Here is an 11,999-nt window from a genome sequence, read left to right as displayed (position 1 = left end):
TCCTTTGCCTGAGGGGTGAATATTTCTTATCTCACTGTTTTGGTTAAAATGACCTGATAAATGTGTGCTCTGGTTCCCTTGTAGCGCAGAGAAACACTGTTGTTTGTCAGTGTTTCGTGTGTGCGTATTGACCTTCTACCCAGGTTTTGAATCCAGGGAGACACAGCAGGCAGACTCGAAGACGCCCGAGACCATCTGCGAGGTCACTTCAGATGTAAATCTCGGGCCAGGATGACAATTGCGCTGATTAATGTTGATGTGCTATAGCTATCTATATGTTGTGACTTTATGCTCTGTTAGCCAATCAGGAGTGAAATAATAGAATATACGTCCTTGCAAATGGTATAATTGATGTAAGATTTTGTGTAATGTCGAGTTAGCTTTCGATCTCCTCGTGAGACTTTGCCGCTGGCTGTACCAATTTCACTGCCAACTATTCTTCAGTAAATTTTGGATTCTTTGATTGAACTTCTGACTCCTGGTGGTTTTCTTTCTCCATATCTGATCGGGTCATAACTGTTATACCCCTAACATTAATATTGGCATTAAATAATATAAAGAGTAAAAGAGAATTCATTCTAAAATGCAATTTACGTCTGGACTGAAAATTCGATCTGCCTCAATAAAAAAACAAAGTGGGGCTCAGAGCCCCACCTGAAAATTTGGGCACCAGCCGCCACTGATCCGAATAATATACAAAATATTTGTATGACTGATTATCCAAAAAGCACAAGGATAAAGCCACATTTTAAATAAACATATCCAAAATATGGTTGAAGATGGATGGATGGATATCCAAAATAACAACAAAAGGTATGAATCTGTGCAGCCAATATTTAAAAAGTTCCCTTATGAATGAAAATGATCAGATGGCCACGGTCTCGACTGCGGTCACTGTTAATTGTGTGCATCTAGAGCTTGTCAAGTGTAACATTAAGAACGATATGACATCATATACACATTCCACTTCTTGAAATGTCTATGTTAATGTATCACAAAATCCACACGTAATTTTTCCCCTGTATTTATTTATAGCCTTGAGACCAGAGTGCAAGGTTAAATTCCTAACCTTAAGTTATTTAACATCGGAGCTCGTCTCTCCATCTCTTAAAGTTGACCACATTTATATTCACATCAGAGATTTAAATAATTTATCTGGTTAAGACTGGAGCAAGTTAAAATGCTCCATAAAGGTTTATATGCTCCATAGAGTATTCATCTATTAGGAATATTCTTCCTGATGTAAAACGAAGAAACTGAAACTCTGCCTTTACTCTTCTTCTTCTTCTTCTTCTTCTTACTGTGCTAAATTTGAAAACGTTAAGTGTTCTTGATCTCTGGTAAGGTGCTATATAAATGTAACATTATTATAATTAATATTATTATTATTATTATCATTATTTAACTAAATAATGGTGTCCTATCGTCAAAATTCCTGATAGACTTATGGGACTTTCACCTGTTTGTAGGCTATATTGATTTGATATTATTGTTTTAAATTGTATTTATTATTCACTGCAAAATGTGTGCTTGACATTTCACATAATGCTTGACACATCTTGGCTCCAGAATAATGTTGTTATACATTTACAGACAAACGAATATTCTATTTCATGCAGATATTGATATCTGAAATACCAGGAGTAACCACAGCATATTCCACAGTTAATGTAGCCTACAAATACATATTCATCTGGTAAGGAAAAAAATAAATATATTTTTTAAATAAATAATTATAAATAAGAATTATTATTATTATCGTTAGGCTATTATTATGAAAAGGCATTTACAAGGCATATTTTATTAATAGAAACTATAAGTGTAAGAATAATACTTAAATATGGGCATTTAATTTAGTTTTGACACACTTCCATGTTAAGCCCCGCCCACATCCAGTTCCAACCGAATACAGAGACAGATATAGATAATTTTACTATATGAACAGATACAGATAGTCTAATGGCTTCACTGTACACCCCTAGTGTGTGTGTGTGTGTGTGTATGTGTGTGTGTACATTCTACATTTTACCATGCTACCATTGAAATCTTATGAGAAGAAACCTGCAGATCTTCAAAAAGAAAAAGTTGAGAAAACTTCTCATGACTCAAATCGATTAATTACATTTGAAGTAATTATGTATGGTTAACTTATATGTATACTGTTGTGTAATAAAACAATACAATTCACTCCAGGGCAGATTTCCTTTTTATTTGACACCTTACAGATTGTTTAACCACAGTAATGTCAGTCAGTGAGACAGATGCCATGACTCTCCTCTCTACTTTTTATATAAGAAACCCTCTTCCATTATATTAAAGTTCTTTCCTATTCTAAATTTTGAAATATTTTTTTTCAAGGTCCTAATTTGTTGAAATGTTATTCTCTGTCTCTGGAGGGCATCATCAATGCTTCTATGATGGAGCTTGTCTTGTGCCCAGGACTCGGCCAACAGGTTTCTACATTCTTCCAAATCACATTCTGTGCAAGTGTCTTAAACACAGAAAACCCATAGAGTAAGGATTCAGGGCAACAATTGCAAATTTATTGTAATTTTTTTATTGTGGTTTCTAGGTTTGTATGTTTCCTACTTTTCTCATTTCAAGTGTGATCTGACCAAGCAGGATGTAATATATATTTTTTATTATTATTAAAAACAATGCCAAATACATTTCTTTGGGTATATGTTATGAAAAATACATTAGACTTGTACAATCTTCAGCAGTAACTGTATTTAAAGTTGTTATTTGGGGGTGGGAGGTGAGATTCTGTTATAACTTTCACAATGAGACCAAGCTGGAAATATGGGTGGAAACTTGGCCAGTCTCAATCAATACAAGAACGTTACACACTACATGTGCACACTGACACAATGAGTGAGTGTGACAAGAGTTTCAGGCCATCACAGACCCCACAGGAACACTAACCACTACTTAGCAAACTACTTGATTAGATGAGCTACTGGCATCCGGTGTATCAGACATGTTTTAAAATGCAGAGAGCTATGAAAATGATGAACGCCAATCTAAGGTGAAAACACATAAAAACCTATCCGTGATGATGCTACATTGTGCTTGGCAGTCAACTTCTGTTTTTCACAGACATATAGAACCTTTCAAACTCTGTCTCTTTAATACAAGCTTTAGCATTACAACCATCTAAGAAAATAACTGTGTGTGAAAGGTCACAGTTCAATAGCACTTATGATGTCCGGCTTCGCCAGTCAGAAATCACTAGAGATAATGTTAAAGAGGTGTGTGAATTTGCAAAAACTATGTCAGACACTGTAATATGCTTTGGCCCCCTCCCTGCTCGTCGTGGTGACTAGGTTTATAGTAGATTAGTGTCATTGAATGGCTGGATGTCTGAGTGATGTCTGAAGAATAAAATAGGATTCATAGACAGTTGGAAGAGTTTTTGGGGTAGACTTGACCTGCTAAAGAGAAACGGACTCCATCCCTCCAGGCAAGGTGCCACTCTCCTCTCTAGTATTTTGGCTCATAGTCATAATAATGATAGTATTTGACTAACTGGGGCCCAGGTCAGGAAGCAGACAAATTAATTAATCTGAACGTCTACTAGCTGCCTTGAAACATCACACAGGTCACATAGACTACAACATATAGAGACAGTATCACCTAGATATATCATAGAGACTGTGTCTGTTCCCGAACTACCCTCACAAAATAATAATAAAAAAATGTGATTAAGGTCAAACTTGAACAAAACAAACAAATTAAAGGTAAACGTAATATAAAGATAGGACTACTAAACATTAGACCTTTTTCTACCAAAGCACTAATTGTAAATTCAATTATTACAAATCATATTTTGGATGTGCTCTGTTTGACTGAAACCTTGCTTAAACTGGATGAATATATTAGTTTAAATTAATCTACTCCCCCAGGTTATTGTAATAAACACAAGCCTCGTCTGAAGGGTAGAGAAGGAGGTATTGCTACAATTTACAGGTTTTTGGTGTTACTCAGAGGACAGGATGTAAATGTAAGTCTTTTGAACTAATAATGCTTATAACTAATGCTTTGAACTAATAATGCTCCGTCAGATATAAATAAAAACACTCTTGTCGTCTTTTACCCTTGCTACAGTATATAGATCACCTGGGCCTTATTCTGATTTCCTTGGTGAATTTGCAATTTTTTTTTATCAGATCTTGTAGTTACTGTAGATAGAGCTTTAATTATTGGTGACTTCAACATTCACATGAAATGAAAATGACACATTGGGATTAGCATTTATCAATATTCTCAACTCTCTTGGAGTCAGACAAACAGGACCAACTCATCACCATAATCATACGCTAGATTTAGTTCTGTGATATGGAGTTGATGTTGATAAAATTTAAATTCTGCTGCAGAGCGATGACATCACGGATCATTACCTCTTCTCTTGCATGCTGTTACTCAATCTGCACCACGCTATCATTCATTTAGAACTATTCTTTCAACCACTAAAGTTAGCTTCACTAATAATCTTCCAGATCTATCTCATACAGTCAGTAAACCCCAAAGACTAGAAGAACTTAAAATGAAATAACAGAAAATATAAATACAGTCTCTAGCACTCTTGATAGTGTGAGCCCCCGATTAAAGAAAAATGCCATGCACCATGGTACAATGATCACACTCATGCTCTCAAGAGAGCAGCTCTGAAAATGAGTGCAAGTGGAAGAATACTAAATTAGAGGTATTTTGCAGTGCATGGAAGGATAGTGTCTGTAGCTACAGCCAGGCACTAAAAGCTGCCAGGTCAGCATATTTTAGTAATATCCATAACAATCCTAGGTGTTTATTTAGCATTGTGGCTAAATTGGTTAGGAATAAAGCCTCAACAAAACCAGATATTATGTTGTGGCACAAGAGTAATTAATTTCATTACTTATAAAATGTAAAAAATCTGAAATAAAATTTAAATTATGCAATCATCTGTCATAGCACCTCAGAAAACAGTCTCATAGATTTCCTCACATGCAACTTCAATCCGTCTCTGTCATAGGTCAGACATCACACACAGTTATTTTTTTATCGAAACATCAAAAGCTACAACATGTTTGTTAGATCCAATACCAACCAAGCTCTTAAAAGAGGTATTCCCTGTAATCTCAGAACCTCTTTTTAATATTATTAACTCCTCATTATCCTTAGGACATGTCCCAAAAAAACTTTTAAATGGCAGTTATCAAACCGCTTATTAAGAAGCCACAACTTGATTCTGGAGAACTGGCTAATTATAGACCGATTTCAAATCTCCTGTTTATGTCCGAAATACTAGAAAATGTAGTATATTCCCAAATATGTTCATTTCTACAGAGAAATAGTATATATGAACAATTTCAGTCAGGATTTAGGCCACAAAACATTACAGCAACTGCACTTATCAGAGTTACAAATGACTTGCTCTTATCATCTGATCATGGCTGCATTTCACTTCTAGTGCTTTTAGATCTTAGTTCTGCATTCGACACGATAGATCACAACATTCTCTTAAATAGGCTAGTTAATTATGTTGTCTTTTGTGGAGTTGATTAGCATGGATTCGGAACTATTTTGCAGACCGCTACAACTATGTAAATGAGGAATTGTCAAACCAAACATAAGTAAAGTATGGAGTGCCACAGGGATCAGTTTTAGGGCCTCTGCTTTTCTCCTTGTAACTGCTTCCCCTGGGAAATAATATCAGGAATCGTGGAATAAGTTTGCTGACAATACCCAACTTTATATTTCTTCAAACCTTCATGAGATTTCAAAATTCTCCAAATTAGCAGAGTGTATAAATGAAATAAATGATTGGATAGCCAGAAATTCCTTCTACTCAATTTCAACAAAACAGAGGTACTAATTATTGGACCAAAAACCTCTAAAAATAAGCCGTTTAAATATAATTTGACTCTCGATGGATGTACTGTTACATCATCTTCAAAAGTGAAGAACTTAGGTGTTATATTTTATACCGATCTGTCCTTTGAAAATCAAATGATCAATTACAACACATGCTCTCTGTTGCTGATGCCAAAAAATGAATGAATGCGTTCATGAACTCAAGACTAGATTATTGTTATGCATTACTGGGAGGATGTCCAGCAAGATCAATAAATAAACTTCAATTGGTCAAAAATGCAGCAGCCAGAGTGCTGACGAGAACCAAGAAATGTGATCATATTAGCCCCATTCTATCATTGTTACATTGGCTACCTGTTAAATTTCATATTCATTTTAAAATTCTGTTAACTACGTACAAAGCTTTGGATGGTTTAGCTCCGCAATACTTCAGTGACCTTCTACCATGCTATATTTCATCATGTTCATGGTTCCAAGAATATGAAAATCCACAAAAGGAGGTAGATCCTTTTCATATTTGGCTCCTTAACTACGGAATAGTCTCCCTAACACTATTCGAGATGCAGACACACTCACTCAATTTAAGTCTAGACTAAAGACTCATCTATTTAGCCAGGCATATACCTCATTTATCCTTCAACTCACAATTAGGCTGCTGTAACTAGGTCTACCAGAACCAGAAACAGTGATCATGATCTATAATTCTGCAATAAATGTAATGGCATCTATGCTAATATTATTTTATTAGTTTCCCTGTCTCAACCTTGAGACTCATATCCTGAGGTCACCAGAAGTGATCATGATCTATAATTCTGCAATAAATGTAATGGCATCTATGCTAATATTATTTTATTAGTTTCCTTGTCTCAACCTTGAGACTCATATCCTGAGGTCACCAGAAGTGGCTGGATTCAGCTCCATTCCTGCTTTGTGTTGGACTCCACTGCTATGTGTCACTGTGTGATGATGACTAATAGCATCCAGTGCCAGCCAAACATCACTTCAGTCTATAATGATGGACTTCAGAGGATGAACTGATGCCAACTCCAACCATAAGACATGAGATACTTCATATGCCATTGCCTGAACCTTGGATTTAGGATAGACTTCACCTAAATTACCGGCCAGGTTGAACTGAGATGCACCTCACTGATCTCTTCCTGCTTCACCTCGGTCTAATGATGGACTACACTCTTAAAATGGAAATCATAGACTACCAATGAATTGCCAACAAAACCCTTTATCAGCCAACTAACAAGGACAATTGCATCTATGTGAACTTCTGCCAAAAATACAGGATGGACAACAAAGACATTAGTCATTAATCTTACAGTTCATACAAAATCTTTGTTTAAACACTGACCCTTAACACTTACTTAGTTTAATAATTTTAAACCATGACTTACACTATACATAAGTAATATTTACATTATATTCATGATGTTAGCCAGAGGGGAGCTGGCCCCCACAGTGAGGCTGATTTCTCCCAAGGTTATTTTTATCCATTAATCAACATCTTATGGAGTTTTGTGTTCCTTGCCACAGTCGCCTTCAGCTTACTCACTGGGGTTATAAATACAATTATTATTTAATTACTTATTTTTAAACACAATTCATAATCGTATTTCATCAAAATACACAATGATGACTCTAAGACATTATCAATATAACAGTTTTATATTCTGTTAATGCCTGATCTTCTGTAAAGCTGCTTTGAAATAATGTGTGTTGGCACTATACAAATAAAAATGACTTGACTTAACTTGACTTTTCTGTCAGAAAATAATGAGAAAATGTTTTACCTTTATGGATACAAAAGCTTGTCACTTGGACAATGATAGCATTAATGTATTCACAGTGAGACCTCCATCAACACAGAAGTTGTGCTGGGAGCTCACAATATCAGCCAGAGGGAGGAAAGCCAGCAGATAATCCAAGTAAAGAACTACATTAAACATCCTAAATATTTCATTAACCACAAAACCTATTACTGTGACATAATGTTACTAAAGGTATAGCCTCAATGGAACTTTTTAAATTGAGCTTTTTTGTAATAGTCTATTTAGTCACTCTAAAGCACCCCAAGGGTATTTACTGGTTAATATGGTTACAGCTGAAGACCAAAGCCAAGCTGAATGAGTTTATGGATTTTATTGAACTTCCTAAGAAGAATGAAAAGATTCCAGCCTTTGTGAAATGCTCCATTGCTGGCTGGGCCTTGAAACAACCACAAGGAACTGCATCAAGTGCATCATGTACTCTTTCAACTCGGAGAGAATGACTGTACTGTCTCGGATGGGGAAAGGGCGTTCTGTCAGGTGCTGCAAGGTCACTTTAGATAATGTTGCTTAACACATGTTAAACATGTCATTGATATTTTAGATAGGGGAAGAATACATTTTAGGAAGTACAGTAATTTATGAATCTGTCTCTTTCTAGGGTGATTCTGGCAGTCCTCGTGTTTGTAACTATGAACTTCTAGGAATGGCTGCATACACATGTCCTAATGACTAAAAACAAAGAGTACCCTGAGCTTTACATGAAAATATCTGCTTTCCTTCCGTAGATTAACACAAACTTTGAGTGATTGAATCTTATATAAGATGCGTGTATGCACCTAAATAATCAACCATTTGACTTTAGTTCTGTCTTTCAAATCGCAGACTCTTAAGTGGTGAGTGTTATTGTACATTTATGCATTTGACAGACGCTTTTATCCAAAGCAACATACAGCGCACTTATTACAGGGACAATCCCCCTTAAGCAACGTGCCTTGCTCAAGGACACAATGGTGGTGGCTGTGGGGATCAAACCAACAACCTTCTGATTACCAGTTATGTGCTTTAGCCCACTAAGCCTTGAAATACTTGAAATGAACCATTTCTCATTTTTGGTTGCACTCTCTTTGAACATCTCCATATGCATTTTGAAGAATAATTTATTTTTATTTTTGTTTGTATCAGTTCTTTTTCTAATAAATGTTACCTTTTAAACATTCAGTTATGAATGTTTATATAAATGTTATAGATATTAGGGACTGACAGCCTCTGTCACCATTTCTTTTTTCTATACAAGAAAAGAGAATGATGAATGGACTCCATCAGTCCCTAACATTCTGACTTACATGTCCTTTTCATTTTTGGGTTCATCAACTATCCCTTGAAGTCTTATGCTTGGCCCAGCCACATGTGCCCTTATGAACATGCAGTGCAAGGACTGAAATATATACAATTGTTACATTATGCCTGAAATCAATCATGTGAACTGGTTTTGCATCATCATCATCAAAACTTTAGCCTCTTACAGTCAACATCATCTCACTACGTACACGGATTAATTATGTGATCTTTTTTTGTAGGACACCAAAAGTGTAACCCAAGACTAAAGAAAAAAAAAGATAGTTGGAACTGTGTTACTTTTTCATAAGAAAGAATAGTTACTACATATGCATACTAAATATGCAACAAAATGAGTTCTTTTTAGTTCAGGTTGATTTCTTTGATGATAAACCTACATATTGAGTTTTATATAACTGTTTAATCTTGCAATTCCAGTTTGTTCATCAGTTCACTGATGCCTGCTTGCTTATGGCTGCTTGTAAATTTGTGCAAATTTGTGGTATGAGGTAAGAAATAGGGGGAGGAGATACAGCTATTGAAGGTAGAGAGTGGGTTTGAGTATAGTGACATAATATTCTCAACTAAGGTTTAAATTCATTCCTTCTCATTTGAGAGTTGCATCATGTGTCTTTACATTTTTCTTCACTTTCTTGGCATTTATACGGCTGGTAAGATATTTAAATATTTCTTTCGGAATTTTTGAAAATAAAAGTACATTGTTTTCCATGGACCTATACATTTCTAAAAGCAAGTGCTTAAATTGTAAACTATTAGTTTAGCTAGAAAATGTTGAATGTTTATTATTATTATTATTATTATTATTTTTGTAAAAGTTCATGTTCCCTCCATTAAATCCCTCTTTAAATAGTCTGTTAATATTGTGACTGTGTTTTTATCACAGTTGCGATGGAGAGTGGTATTATAGGAGGAAAAGAGGCTAAACCTCATTCCAGGCCATACATGGCATCAGTTCAGCAGAATCAAGGACACATATGTGGAGGGATGCTGATTAGACATGATTATGTACTGACATCAGCACACTGTTTCAAGTGAGTATGTCCCAGTCATTTGTATAATATGTGTTATATAATATATATAATATATGTTGCTTTTTAAAAAGGCTGTTTGTAGTCTCAAAACTACAACTAGTTTAACCATCTGTACATCTATATTTTACAGTTTCTCAAATACTCGAAGGCCAAATTTCTCTCATTATTACATTTTTCAATTCCATCTGCAGTCGTAGAGATTTCTCTGGTCAGAACCACTTTGAAGTTCTTCTGGGAGCACATAATATCAACAAACAGGAGAAGAGCCAACAGAGAATCCAAGTAGTGAAATACATTCGCCACCCTATGTTTGAACAGAACAAAGACGACTACAGCTATGATATCATGTTACTTAAGGTATTTTTACCTTCAACAGTTTGATTAATAGTGAATAAATTATACTCTTTGTATGAAACTATATACAGTATGCCATAAAAAAAATTCAGCGACTTCCATTATTTGCAGCTGAAGACCAAAGCCAAGCTGAATACATTTGTAAAAATGATGGATCTTCCTACAAAAAATGAGAAAACACCAGCAAATGTGAAATGCTCCATTGCTGGCTGGGGCTTGAAAAAACAAAATGAAAAACATCCAACAAGTCTACTGCAGGAAGTCTCTCTCAAACTGCAGGAGAATTCGAAATGTAAAGAAAAGTGGCAGAACCACTTTAACTCTGAGAGAATGATCTGTAGTGTTTCAGATGGGAAACATGCTTTTTGTCAGGTATTATATTTAATTATACAATTATACTAATACTTAATGATTATTATCACTATAGTGTTATACTAATATTGTATATATTTCTTTGTCTCTATTTTTCTCCCTTCTTATTCACTATAGGGTGATTCAGGAAGTCCTCTTTTCTGCAATAACAAACCGCAAGGAATTGCTTCATATACCTATCCAGGAAACTGTACATTTAGAGAGTATCCTGAAGTCTACGTAAAAATCTCCTTCTTCCTCCCCTGGATTAAAAAGATGATTGGTAAAAATTAAATATATGATTGATTTGATTTCTTATAAGTAATAAATACATTTTAACCACTTAAAACATATTTTAGGACTAAAAGGTTTCATTTAAAATGATGTACACTCACATGAGAGTCCAATTCTCTCTCTATCTATCTCTCTCACTCACTCTCTTCATGATGTTTCCTCTCATAGTGGCCTGGCCGCCATGTTGAGATCACATGACTGAATTTTACTCACTTTATCTCAGTATCCCCCTATCTGACACTTTAAATTAATCTGTGAACAGGGTATTTCTGCAATGTCATCTTTACTTAAACAGCCTCTGCGTGATGCTGAATTCACATCGAAAGATGCTAGTTGCCATGTCCAAGAACACTTTTGTATTGGTTGTTTAGTAAACATTAACAATAAATAAATAAATAAATAAATAAATAGTTTATGTGCATCTTTAAATATTTACCTTTGGTGTCCATTTGGATTTAAACATTCACTTTTACTTGCTTTAAGTGTCAGAGCCTTTGGTGGTTAGCCAAAATAAGATTATTAATAAACTGATGGTGATGACAGGACTTCCTGTTTGTGACGTATTAATGTGTTGCACTAGAAAGACAGAAATATTTTGATTAAAATTAATTAATTGCAGTTGATTTACTTTTTTTGGCAGTTTATATTGGTGTTGTTAATAGCTTTAAAATGCTTTTAAATATTCTTCATGAATGTTCAGTAATTGTTGCTTTGTAGGGATTTTTGTGAATGTGACTCTTGGTGGTCCTCAAATCAGTCAGTTCCTGCAAAAACCAGTTGCCCAATGTGTTTCCACACCTCTTTGCTCCATGAGTAACATTGTGAAAAGTCACCCTATGAAGCCCCTGTGTTTGCAACTTTGCATGCAAGTGTGTGGTGAGAGGTATGAAAACAGCTGAAGGCAGGAGGTGTGTTTAAGCCAACGTTTTTTCTCTCTGGTAGAGATGACAAGAATTCATTGGTGTTTGTACAAAGT

At 35.1% G+C, this 11,999-nt stretch overlaps 1 protein-coding gene and 1 pseudogene across 1 annotated transcript; both read left to right on the top strand.

Moving 5' to 3' along the window:
* Window positions 1–3,008: 3,008 nt before the first annotated feature.
* LOC127658818 (granzyme B-like) lies at window positions 3,009–8,422 on the top strand (annotated as a pseudogene).
* Window positions 8,423–9,597: 1,175 nt separating this feature from the next.
* On the top strand, window positions 9,598–11,354 carry LOC127659294 (granzyme B-like). Its single transcript, XM_052149044.1, has 5 exons — window positions 9,598–9,643; window positions 9,877–10,024; window positions 10,216–10,381; window positions 10,490–10,750; window positions 10,868–11,354. The coding sequence occupies exons 1-5, from the start codon at window positions 9,598–9,600 to the stop codon at window positions 11,021–11,023; spliced, it is 777 nt and encodes a 258-aa protein (XP_052005004.1). The 3' UTR covers window positions 11,024–11,354.
* Window positions 11,355–11,999: the final 645 nt, after the last annotated feature.

This window comes from Xyrauchen texanus, chromosome 18, assembly GCF_025860055.1.
Source record: "Xyrauchen texanus isolate HMW12.3.18 chromosome 18, RBS_HiC_50CHRs, whole genome shotgun sequence".
Classification (NCBI taxonomy): Eukaryota; Metazoa; Chordata; class Actinopteri; order Cypriniformes; family Catostomidae; genus Xyrauchen; species Xyrauchen texanus.
Note: the sequence above shows the minus strand (reverse complement) of the source record. Positions and strands in the feature narration are given on the sequence as shown.

What these genes read in the sequence shown, in the direction of transcription:
- LOC127659294 (XM_052149044.1), top strand. Translation starts at nt 9,598, where the DNA reads ATGTGTCTTTACATTTTTCTTCACTTTCTTGGCATTTATACGGCTG. An exon ending in ACATCAGCACACTGTTTCAA is followed by an intron (nt 10,025 to 10,215) that starts GTGAGTATGTCC and finishes TTCCATCTGCAG; the next exon opens with TCGTAGAGATTTCTCTGGTC. An exon ending in ATGATATCATGTTACTTAAG is followed by an intron (nt 10,382 to 10,489) that starts GTATTTTTACCT and finishes CATTATTTGCAG; the next exon opens with CTGAAGACCAAAGCCAAGCT.